General features: G+C 32.5%; 1 protein-coding gene across 1 annotated transcript in view; it reads left to right on the top strand.

Annotated features, from left to right (window-relative positions):
* Positions 1-12309, top strand: part of KPNA5 (karyopherin subunit alpha 5) — a 50733-nt gene extending 38424 nt beyond the window's left edge. The window contains exons 10-14 of the mRNA XM_002690097.7: positions 46-124; positions 2098-2223; positions 3037-3164; positions 6171-6349; positions 8866-12309. Of these exons, the coding sequence (XP_002690143.2) occupies positions 46-124; positions 2098-2223; positions 3037-3164; positions 6171-6349; positions 8866-9053 (700 nt within the window). The 3' untranslated portion in view covers positions 9054-12309. The remainder of the gene's footprint in view (positions 1-45; positions 125-2097; positions 2224-3036; positions 3165-6170; positions 6350-8865) is intronic.
* The last annotated feature ends 204 nt before the right edge of the window (positions 12310-12513 follow it).

Below are 12513 nucleotides of genomic sequence, written 5' to 3'. Positions count from 1 at the left end.
TAAATTTTAATATAGAATGTAAGTTCATATTTTTATTACTTTTAGGCACAATGATTATAAAGTTGTATCACCTGCGTTAAGAGCAGTTGGTAATATTGTGACTGGTGATGATATTCAAACACAGGTGAGTTCAGACTTTAATATGATAAATTGGTAACTTAAGGAACTTTTAAGAAGTTTATCATTTTCATATGACTCAATTACATGTTAATCAAGATGTTAGTATTACCATAATTGTGCAGGCATCTGTTATATGTCAGTAAGCATATTCTCAGTAATAAGTAATCCATCTCAAATACCTCTATATGAAGGCACTATCCTAGACCTATATCAATGTAAAGAAGTATAGGATAGGAATTTGGCTCTTGAGGGGTTTACATTTCAATTGAGGAGACAATATATAATGAAATAAAGCAAATTACCTAAGGTAGTATGTTTCCTGAGAACTGATTTGTCCTTAAATACTATAAAATTTTTTTTTTAAAAATCGGTGTGCTGAGAAATCTTTGTAGATTCCATAAAGGAGTTGGGATTAAAGTTGGAGAATTTCAGTAGACTAGAAGAAATTTATGTGGTATGAGGTAGAGGCACACATGTGTGAGTTATGATTAAGAGGTGTTAAACTTGGCTGGAAAAGAAACTGCTTAGGAAATGGTGATTGATTATAAAAAGGTTAAAAGTTGGGTTGGAAATGCAAGGGTCTTTGTAATAGATTGAAAACCTAGATTATGAGAGTTGAAGGAAGGAAAGCAAGGAAACATTTTCCCTCTTTGGTAACTAACTGTGTGTGTCTGTGTCTGCATGTGTGTGTGTCTGTGTGTGTCTACGTGTGTGTTTGCCTGTCTTGGATGATGGTGAGACTTAAAAAAAAAGATGTGATGTCAAACTGATTTCAGATCTGGAATATTCTTTCTTAAAGATACAAACTTTAACTCAGAAACATTAAATTATCCATTGCTATCATGAACTGTATATTCTAATCTACATTCTTTCAGTTTTAGTCTTTTGAAGTCATATTTAGATATTTAGTTATTAAACAGTAGATCTTTAGTAATTGATAGTTATTAATTTAAAATACGTCTTTAAAATAAAATGCACTTCCACACATACACTGTTTTCAGCAGAATTTTGGTGCACTGCTTCATATGTTCTTCACCAAGTAAACATAATGTAAATCATTGTGGTTACTGTGAAAATGGAGCATAATTAATCTTGCCGTGAAATAAAGAATGTAAAGAGACAGAGCAAACCGTGCTGTGCTTAGTCACTCAGTCATGTCCCACTCTTTGTGACCCCATGGACTTGAAGCCCACCAGGCTCCTCTGTCCATGGAATTCTCCAGGCAAGAATACTGGAGTGGGTTGCCATGCCCTCCTCCAGGGGATCTTCCCAACCCAGGGATCGAACCCAGGTCTCCTGCATTACAGACAGATTTTTGCTGTCTGAGCCACTAGGGAAGCTCCTAAGAATACTTGAGTGGGTGGGCTTTCCCTTCTCCAAGGGATCTTCTGACCCAGGAATTGAACCAGGGTCTCCTGCATTATAGGCAGATTCTTTACCAGTTGAGCTACCAGGGAAGCAAACTGTACTTACTTACAAAAGGAAAATAGGACAGTATAAATTTTAATAAAACAAATAGACTTAATATACACATTTCTTAACAGTTTCTTAATAGACACTATTTCTTAACAGTTATGGAATTGGGTACATTGAAACTGTTTGAGGTATAGATATAGATACATTTCCCCCATTAATTTATTTGGCAAAACTTAAGTGGTTGGATCCTGACCAATCACTAAATCTCTGTTCAAATAGTTGTGTCAGTTGAACTCTGAATGTATTTGTAAACTTGAAGGGCACACCTCTGTATTCTGCATATTTGCAAATGAGTGGATTGAGAACAGGGCACTTCACTACACCAAGTTTTGGCAGATTGGGAGCGTAGAAGACAGCAAGTACGTAACTAAGTTTTACTTTGAGAGAAATTTATTTTTTCTTGATACAGTTTTCCAGAATTATTATTGTGTTTCTAAATAGTATATTTTTGTATAGTTCTTTTCCAATAAAACTGTTTTCATTTTGTTATTGTTGTTTTAGGTAATTTTAAATTGCTCTGCTTTACCCTGTCTTTTACACTTATTGAGTAGCTCAAAGGAGTCAATCAGAAAAGAAGCCTGCTGGACTGTTTCAAACATCACTGCTGGAAACAGAGCTCAGATTCAGGTAAATCGCTTTCATATCTGAAAAAACAGGAGATCTCAGGAGTTATTTTGGACAAAGGTCAGCATTTTATCAGTGATTTTTTTTTTTTTTTTTAGTGAGTTACTGAAAATATTTTCTTAAAAGATCCTTGAAAAGTTTTTTATAGAACTGAATTTTCCTCCTCTAAAATAGTAACATTTACTTGTTGTAGGTATTCTAGTACAGTGCCTGACACATAACAGTTAGTCATTAAGAAGAGCTTGAATTTCATTAGGTTTCAGTATCAGCAATGATCAGGCTTCCCTGGTGGGTCAGATGGTAAAGAATCTGCCTGCAAGAGACCCAGGTTTGATCCCTGGGTTGGAAAGAGTGGCTAACCACTCCAGTATTCTTGGAATGGCTACCCACTCCAGTGTTCTTGCCTGGAAAATCCCATGGATAGAGGAGCCTGACGGGCTACTGTCCATGGGGTTACAAAGAATCAGACACGACTGAGCAACTAACACACTAGGCAATAATCTTCCTCTCAATGCTTTTAAATAATGATTTATTAGTGTCCCATCAAGCTCCTTGAGTCATTTAATACTAATTTCATCTTGATCAATGACCAGCCTGTGCTTTATCATCTTTAAAATTTATATTCTGCTAATATATTTTCCAATCTTTAAAAGAAAGTATGTGAAAGTTTGTTGAAAATTTAGAAATAAAGTATTTCTAAAGGTGTTTCCAAAAAGTCTGACATTTTAAAGCCAATGAGTTTCAAGATTCCTCTACTTCATAATATTTATAAGACACTATTTGCATTGATTATGCTATATCATTTTTTCTCCTCAGGCTGTTATAGATGCAAATATTTTTCCTGTTTTAATTGAGATTCTTCAGAAAGCAGAGTTTCGCACCAGGAAAGAAGCAGCTTGGGCTATAACTAATGCAACATCAGGAGGCACTCCAGAACAGATCAGGTGAAAAAAAATTTTTAATTGTTTTTTTAATATAAATAGGACAAAATTTGGAATAATACATACTTTTTATTTGTTGATAAAACTAAAACATTTCTAAGTTAGTTTTATAAGCATTTCTAATGTGAAATGATAGCATTTGTTACATCTTTTATTCATTCACAGTGGTTTATTTTTGTCAAAGTATAATTGATATTCTCCTAGGCAAACTATGAAAAATCAGAGATTAAAAATCTGAAAAAAAAAGTGTATGTTAATTTGAAAACTATATTATTATGGGCATTAAGTATTTTTTTGACCATTAAAATCTCATGTGTGTAACTTTATAAAATGGCTAATAAATTCGAATATCCACTTATTTAAAATAAAATTGAAATAGACATTCCTAGTTGGTTGTTAGCCTTGCTGCTGGTGCTGCTAAGTCGCTTCAGTCATGTCTGACTCTGTGCGACCCCATAGACGGCAGCCCACCAGGCTCCCCTGTCCCTGGGATTCTCCAGACAAGAACACTGGAGTGGGTTGCCATCTCCTTCTCCAGTGCATGAAAGTGAAAAGTGAAAGGGAGGTCGCTCAGTCGTGTCCGACTCCTAGTGACCCCATGGACTGCAGCCTACCAGGCTCCTCCGTCCATGGGATTTTCCAGGCAAGAGTACTAGAGTTGGGTGCCATTGCCTTCTCTGGGTTGTTAGCCTTACCTGTGTATATTATCTCACTTTTATTCTTTCATAAATAAAATTTATTTTTTTTCAGGATACTTGTTTGGTTCTAGGATTTTTATTGTTTTTGTTTCTTTTCCTAACAACGTAAATAATAGGTATATGGACTTTGAAGTTAGCCTGCTTTCAAATCCTATTCAGTAAAAGATGCATGACCTTCCAAAGTCATTTAGTCTCTCTAATCCATGATTGTCTTCATTTTTTTAAATGGATAGTATGTTATGGTAGTGTAATTTGTACACTTCCAGTCTTACAGCATGGTGCCTAAACATTAAGCTCTCTACTAAGATTAGCTATTATCATTATTATTTGTAATCATCATAATTTTTATTATCGGTATTCTCTTTTCTGCTGTCACCTTTTTTTTTTCCTGCATTGGTGGTTTGCGGGATCTTAGTTCCTGGACAGGGATCAAATCCATATCCCCTTCAGTGGAAACACAGAATTCTAACCACTTGACTGCCAGAGAATGTCCTGCTTTCACTTTTTTCCTCCATAGCAAAGTTCTACTTTGCCGTTCTATCTACAGAATCTTCTTTTTCTGAGGATCATTTCATGAAACTCGAAACTTCTTTGGTTTCTTGACGTGCTTATTTAGGAAATAATTGTCTAATACATATTTGATTTAATTATTAATTTATACAAAAGAAGTTAGGCTGCTATGCCAATTTATAAATAACTAGGAGGATTTTGAAATCTACTTTTTGGGAGATCATTGTCTATTATTGCCTTCATTTCTACTGTTATTTTCTTTTCTCAGATATGTTGATACCATCTGTCTCTGCCTTTTATTTTCTATTCCTCCTCTTTGATTTAATCAGTATTACTTCCATTTCATTTGTGTCACGAATACAAACAGTAATAAAATCTTTCATTTGTTCTAACTTGTATATTTTTTGATGCTGATGTTATTTTTGTCTGTTTTGGGGCCCAAAGTTTGTAAACAGTTTATAAACAGTTGTATTTTCTTTTTCAATTTATTTTCATCTTTGTGTCTGTTCCTTAAAATGTATTAATATGAATCAGGTGTCCAAATTGAGATAATTATTTTTCTAGCCATTTCCACCATTTCATTAACTCTACATATAGGGGAAGGAGACTTGATCTCAGATAAGGTTCAACATTCATATCACTAATATTTATTGACTGCTAGTTGTTATGCTAAGTCATTTCAGTTATTGAGCGTCAGCAGTACATCAGATGCTTTCACGTATTTCCATTAACTTTATAACTATGAGATAGTTATTCATTCAGCAATTACATTTGATCAGTCACAGGTTAGTATATGGCAAGCAAGTATTCCAGTGAAGATATGCACATTTAAAAGAGGTGGGGATGAAAACTAACTTCTACTGAATGTTTGCAGTATTCTCACAGCAACATTCTAGTTTAGTACTATATTATTTCCATTTTTGATGTGGAAACTGAGGCACAGAGAAGTTACACAAAATCACACAACTAAATAAGGAGTGGGATTAGGACTTGAAACCATGCAGTTTGGCTTCAGAGCATGTTTAATATGGACTTTAGAGCATGCTTAATATGGACTTTTGCCAGGTGAAGAAGTTAGCTATTTTAAAGATCTAATAACAACTAGAAAAGGAAAAAGCATTAGGAAATGAGAATAATTTTTGTGATCGTTGTTTATTAAGATTATTCACAACATGGCCTGTTCTGCTTCTAAAAGCCTTCTGTGCTTCTGAAACACAGCCTATATTTTAGAACATTAACTACGATTGTTTCTGTGGAAAATTTCTTTCAGTTTGATTTAGGTGTCTCTTTTCGGTCTTCATTTCTACCTACCCCGATGTGGCTTCATGTGTTACACGGGCTAGAAAGAAAGTGAAGTCACTCAGTCGTGTCTGACTCTTTGCGACCCCATGGACTGTAGCCTACCAGGCTCCTCCCTCCATGGGATTCTCCAGGCAAGAATACTGGAGTGGATTGCCATTTTAACCAACCTTTAAAACAAAAACAAACCTTGAGCCAACTATTCTCTGCACTCATATGCTATGCAAAAACAACTATAAGTACCAATTTGCTTATATGTATTTTTTGTAATATTTGTAATACCATTAATTGCTAATTATGTTAAATTATGAAAATAAGAGAGTAAGAATTTTCAGGTTCCTATATAAGTAAAAATTTAAGTATTTTTAATGTTTGAGATTGTTTAGGAATACTTAAGTGTTTATGTAACATTTCATTGAAGAATGTTTTCATGTCATTGCTATAAATATTTAAATCTTTTAAAATGTTTCTCCCCCACATTTTTTTTTTAATTACTCTAAAGGTATTTGGTAGCCTTAGGCTGCATTAAACCACTTTGTGATCTGTTGACTGTTATGGACTCAAAAATAGTTCAAGTGGCTTTAAATGGACTTGAAAATATTTTACGGCTTGGAGAACAAGAATCTAAGCAGAATGGAATAGGCATTAATCCATACTGTGCCCTCATTGAAGAAGCATATGGTGAGCATTCAGTAAAATTTATAGTTGGTATCAATTTTTTAATTGAGATCCAAGCGACACATTGGTTTCATGTATATAACATAATTCAATATTTGTGTATACTGCAAAATGAATGTAATAATTATAGTTCATGTCACCATAGTTAAAATTTTTTTTCTTGTAATGAGAACTCTTCAGATTTCCTCTTAGCAGCTTTCATATATATATTACAGTATTATTAAATGTAGTCCCCATCACTGTACATTACTTCCCCAAAGCTTATATAGAGTAGAAGTTGGTGCCTTTTGACAGCCCCTTTCACCCGTTTAATTCACCGCCTCACCTCCTATCTCTGGCAACAGCCAGTCTATACCCTGTATCAATGCGCTCACTCTGAGCTCTTTGTTTTTGTTTGTTTAGATTCTGCATATAAGTGAGATTATAAGGTATTTGTATCTGTGACTTGTTTCACTGAGTGTAATGCCCCCGAGGTCCATCCAGGTTGTTGTAGATGGCAAGGTTTTCTTCTTTTTCAAAAAAACTGAATAATATTCCTCTGTATGTGTATGTGTTGTGTGTGTATGTACCACATTTTCTTTATTGATTCATTCTTTGATAGATAAGGTTGCTTCCATGTCTGGGCTGTTGTAAATAATGCTGAAATGAACATGGGGTTTCATAATATCTTGGAGTTCATTTTTTTTTCATTTTCTTGAGATAAATATCAAGAAGTGAAATTGCTGGATTATATTTTTTAAAAAAATGTAAAAAGTTAAAACTAGAACTACCATATAATCCATATTGTTATCCATAGGGATTGCACCAGTTTTCATTCCCACCAATAGTGCACAAAGGTTTCCTTTTCCCACATCCTTACCAACACTTCCTGTCTCATCTTTTTGATGGTGGTTATTCTAACAGGTGTAAGGTGATATCTTATTGTGGTTTTGATTTCCATTTCCCTAATGATTAATGATGTTGAGCATCTTGTCATATACCTGTTGGGCATCTTTGTATCTCCCTTGAAAAAATGTTCATTCAGATCTTCTGCCCATTTTTTAATCAGATAGTTTGGTTTTTGAGTATTGAGTTATATGAGTTCTTTATATATTTTGGATATTAACCCCCTACTAGGCATATGATTCGCAAATACGTTCTCTCATTTCCTAGGTTATCTTTTCATATTGCTGATGTTTTCCTTTGCTGTGCAGAAGTTTTTTAGTTTAATGTGGTCCCACTTGTTTATTTTTGCTTTTTTGTCCTTTGTGTTTGGCATCAGATCCAGAATTCAAACAACTGTCATCAAGACCATGGAATTTATTTCCAGATGAGGCATGAATCTAAGTCAGTTCTTTCTCCTCTCAGTATATTTCCATTAAATATTCACTTTCTGTCTTAAGTCCTATTAAATCCATTCAAGCTTTTATTTGCTATTCAACCAAGCCTGGTAGACCACTTTGCCTTTATTTCAAATTATTGTCACTGGTTAAGACATCATATAAACAAAAGATATTAATCGCTGATTTAAGAATATTTCCTACTACAATTATTATTTTGGCCCCAAGTTATACTAGAGTTTGAGCTATTCTATGAGTATATATAGATATGATTACTTGATATATTTATATCCTGCAACAAATTGAAGAGGTTTATCTATAATTAAGTGAAAAATACTTTTAGCATCATCCAGACTTACATGTGGATTATTTTCTTGTAAGCAGTAAAATAAAGCACTGTAGATTCTCCTTACACTATGCAAATGGGTTTTTTCAGTTTCACTTATAAACTGTATTGGATTTACAAATAGTATTCATTTATTCCTTATTGATACACTTTGGCTTATTCTGTGAGAGAACTTATTGTTAGTTTGCTCATTAATTTTAGGGTTTTGTTTTGTTTTGTTGCTTTCCCTTTTTGTGCTTTTTATTTAGCATGATTACTCTGGAAACAACTTGTGGAGTTTACATGATCTAAAACTGTCATTTTAAAATTCAGAAACTTAAGTACAGAGGAATCAAACTTATTTGGGAAAAATCATAAAACTAGAAGGGTGGATTCTATGATCTTCCTACTGCCCAGCCTATGCTTACTCTTCATACCCTATTGCCCAATATTTTTATTCCTGAACTATAAAGCATAAGTATTGATTGTCATTATATGCAAAAATCAGATAAAAGCTACAGAATCACTTAAATGTGTAATCTAAAAAATACTACAAACTAGTGACTATAACAAAAGAGAAGCAGACTCATATAAACTAGTGGTTACCAGTGCAGCCAGTGGGGGTGGAGTGCAAATTATTGGGTAAGATAGGCTCAAGGATGTGTTGTACAACACAGGGAATATAGCCAATGTTTTGTAATAACTGTAAATGGAATACAACCTTTAAAAATTATGTTTTAATTTTTAAAATTAGATTAAAAATAATAGTTCCATTGACAGTGGACTGGTGATACTATTGATTGATTATTTTGATTTAAATACATGTTGAAATCTGAGTAATAACTTTGATTTTATATATATGCTTTATATAATAGGTCTAGATAAAATTGAATTTCTGCAAAGCCATGAAAATCAGGAAATTTACCAAAAGGCTTTTGATCTGATTGAACATTACTTTGGTGTAGAAGATGACGACCCCAGTATTGTACCCCAAGTGGATGAAAATCAGCAACAGTTTGTATTTCAGCAGCAGGAAGCACCAATGGAAGGGTTCCAGCTTTAACTTGGTAGGAGGTAAATTAATGGCTAAGAAGGGTAGCTTTATATACCTCCCCTTTCTTGCATTGTCAGTAGGAATATTTGATGTGTTTTTGTGTAGAACAAAAAAAGAAAGAAGATGCACTTTTAGAAAGCAAAACAAGTTTCCATTCATATGCAACCTTTTATTATAGTTTTGTTGTTATGTTGGTGTGCCTGTATATATGTCTTTCATTGTTTTATCTTTTTTTGTATCTATTTGAGAACAGTTAAATACACTATTTAATAATTTAAGGCTGAGAAGGAGAATTTTGCTAAAGTATTACAATAATGGTTCTGAATTTTTCTAGCACTTGTGGAAACTGCACATCAACAGCACAGCTGTCGATAATTGCATTTTGGCAGTGTCTGACATTCCCGCTCTCTACTAAATCTACCTCTCAAAGCAAAAGCAAAACAAAAAAGCTTCAGAAGCATGAAATAGAGAAAAGGCTAAATTAGAATGTAAAGACAGATGTTACCAGAAATTATAAATCACTGTGCTGTAGGTTATACTTTGCAAAAAAATAAAAAGGTTTAACAAAACCAGTAAGAGTTACTTATAAAACATAGGAAAAATATTGTACTGATAATCAATTAAAATGTAGCAATTGTGAAGAGAGAAGCTGTTCTTCATATTGAACATATTAAAATAATTACACAACATTTAAATATTTGTGTTTTTAACATATAAATGCTATATTTTATATTTTGACCAAATATGCTAACATTTTTGAAATAGTTTTTTTTTTTATTTTTTCACTGCTCATTTTAGAGAGCATCATGATAGAGATGCCATTATGAATCTAAAGTAGTGCTGCATAGCAAAAATAATACTGTATTCCTTTCTCTGATTTTTCAGAGCAGTAATTGAAAAGTTTCACTTTCTGTGTAATAATGAACTTAGGTATTTGAATGGCAAAATTGTCCTGAAGAAATCACCTTGTTATGTATTAAATTTTATTAAATGTACTTAATGTTTGGACACAAAAGGATGATATTAATGAAAATTACTAAGGATTCTTTAATTGGTTGAAACCTATATTAGGATTTTTTTTTCCCTTTGGTAATACTCAGAGGGTCATACTGCTGCTTGTCAATGTACCATTGTATTAGATTACATTTGTATCAGATTGGTTAATATAATGTAAGTGTTTATGTATTAACAGCAAAAACCTCTTCATATTGTGAAACTTTAAAAAAAATTTCAATAGAAAATTATATATATATTTATTTATAGATCCATATATATGCATGTGTCTTATGTGTTTTTTTTCACGGTACTATATTCGGTAGTTTTCTAAGCAGATATGGTACTGTTGAGCTCAGTCTTTTCATTTATAGTTATATACAGGCTATTTACATTTCCAGTTATATATCTAAAATACTTATTTAAAAATTAGTTTATTGCTGTTTTAAGATAGAAACTAAAAGCATTTTTGATATGACTCATAGTCTATTCTGTAAAGAAAGATTTCATTTATGGTATCATTTATAATGTTTCTGCTGGAAATCAGAGGCATGTTAACAAGAAGAAAATGTATACAGAGGTACTTTTAAATAGTATGACACTTTGTAAAATTATATATCATGAAACTAAGCTTTTGGCAAGACACTTAAAACCTACAGGCTATAGACTACAGGTTTAAATGGTGTCTGTAATGCTGACTGCATCTGCCAAACCTCTTTATATTGTTAAGTAGAGTATTGTATCTGTGCCCTTTTTATTGTAGTAGAAGTTATGAAGTTCAGTATATGTATATTCAAAAGAACAGGGTAGTTATATTAAAGATTACCAAACTGATGGTGAATTTATCAGATCAACACTTTTTTGTGATGCTGATAGTCTAAGTATCAGGTGACAGGGTATTCCACTCTTTCTAATCAATTGAACTTGATAATGCAGCATAATTCATAAACTAACCAGCTGTGCCTGCTTTTATTTTGAGGACCCTGTAGTCAGTTTAGGAGGTTTAGGTTAATAAATCTCTAAGCCACGTCTTTCAAACAAAATAGTTCTTACAGAAGGAAAAATAATGGAAATAATAGAATGGCCTTTAATTTTAAATTTTTGCCAGTAAAGCAAGCATTATACCTCTAAGTATAGAATTTGACCATATTTTAGGCATTTATATACAAAAATTTAATTCATTGGATCTGTTACTAGGATAATTGATTTGATTAGATTTGAATGCAAGGGGCAATATATAATTAATTGTTGGGATCAGCTATTGGTGTGGTAATAACTTTATTGAACCAATACTAGCAAATACTTTGTTTCTAAAATTTTTCTTAATATGACTACTCTTTTCAAATGTACTATTTTAAATGCTCCAAAATGTATTTTCCTTAATCTTCATTGGCCCTTGTGGGAAATTTTTTTCTTTTTTCAACTTGCTTTCCTAAGATTTATTATATTTAAATCCGAGAGAAACTGTGCCAAAAAAAAGAAAAGAAAACATGTTCTAAAGGGCAATGCATGCAACATTAATGCAGAAATAAAAAAAAAATACTTGAAAGAGTCCTTTACGTTTAATTAAATTTGGTGTTTTAGTTTTGTCTGAATTTGAATTTTTACTAGCTAACCTATGCAATTATGCTTACTTGTTTTATATTTGTAAGTACTTGACTCAATGACCTGGGTGTTTTTACTATCAGTTTTATTTTGAAAACTGTTTTTAGAATTTAATTTTTAGTGTCGTTTTGTTCACTTAATGGTAGCACTAGAACAGGAAAGCAAAAAATAAAAACAAAAAAAAATGTAATAAAATCTGCTGGCACAGAAACAGCATATCATTCGGTAACTGTAAAACCTATTTGCAGATAAAGATTGATTTGTTGATAAAGGACTTTTGTTGGACAAAACATTACCTTTGCCTTCATATTTTTTCTTCTCTTAAGAAGGAGCATTATGGAAAAAGTAATTACAATACAAAGTCTTAGTGGATTTTTGTTGCTGTTCTAAATTCAGCAGTCTACTTGCTGCTTTGTGAAACTGTGAAATCAAAGTAATTGTTAACCTTTACTCATTTTAGTTCATAGCATTACTGTTTTATAGAATGTAACATATTAGGAGCCCATATGATAGAGCTCTAGAAGGATAATGTGTCTTTAAGTTGGGAAGTGGGATGGGGAAGATGTTCTTGACTAACTAAAAAAACAACAACATTTGAGTAATATGCAATATTATGAAATGTTACAGCACTATATTAAAAACAATAAAATCCTATTTTACAATTGCATTTATATAAGTGTGTCTGTTTCATTTGTTCTCACTTAGGATTGTGTATTCCTAACAGCAAAAATAGATGCCCTCAATGATTAAAATTCCATCCCCTTTCTAGAACCAGTACGATTTCGTTGGTAGGACTATCTGATAAAGTAGTATGTTGCTTTTATTTTAGAACATATATTCAACTGTAATGGAGGATGTATCTAATTTATGT

Source organism: Bos taurus, chromosome 9, assembly GCF_002263795.3.
Source record: "Bos taurus isolate L1 Dominette 01449 registration number 42190680 breed Hereford chromosome 9, ARS-UCD2.0, whole genome shotgun sequence".
NCBI classification, from domain to species: domain Eukaryota; kingdom Metazoa; phylum Chordata; class Mammalia; order Artiodactyla; family Bovidae; genus Bos; species Bos taurus.
The sequence above is the reverse complement of the archived record's forward strand: the minus strand, read 5'-3'. Positions and strand labels throughout refer to the sequence as shown.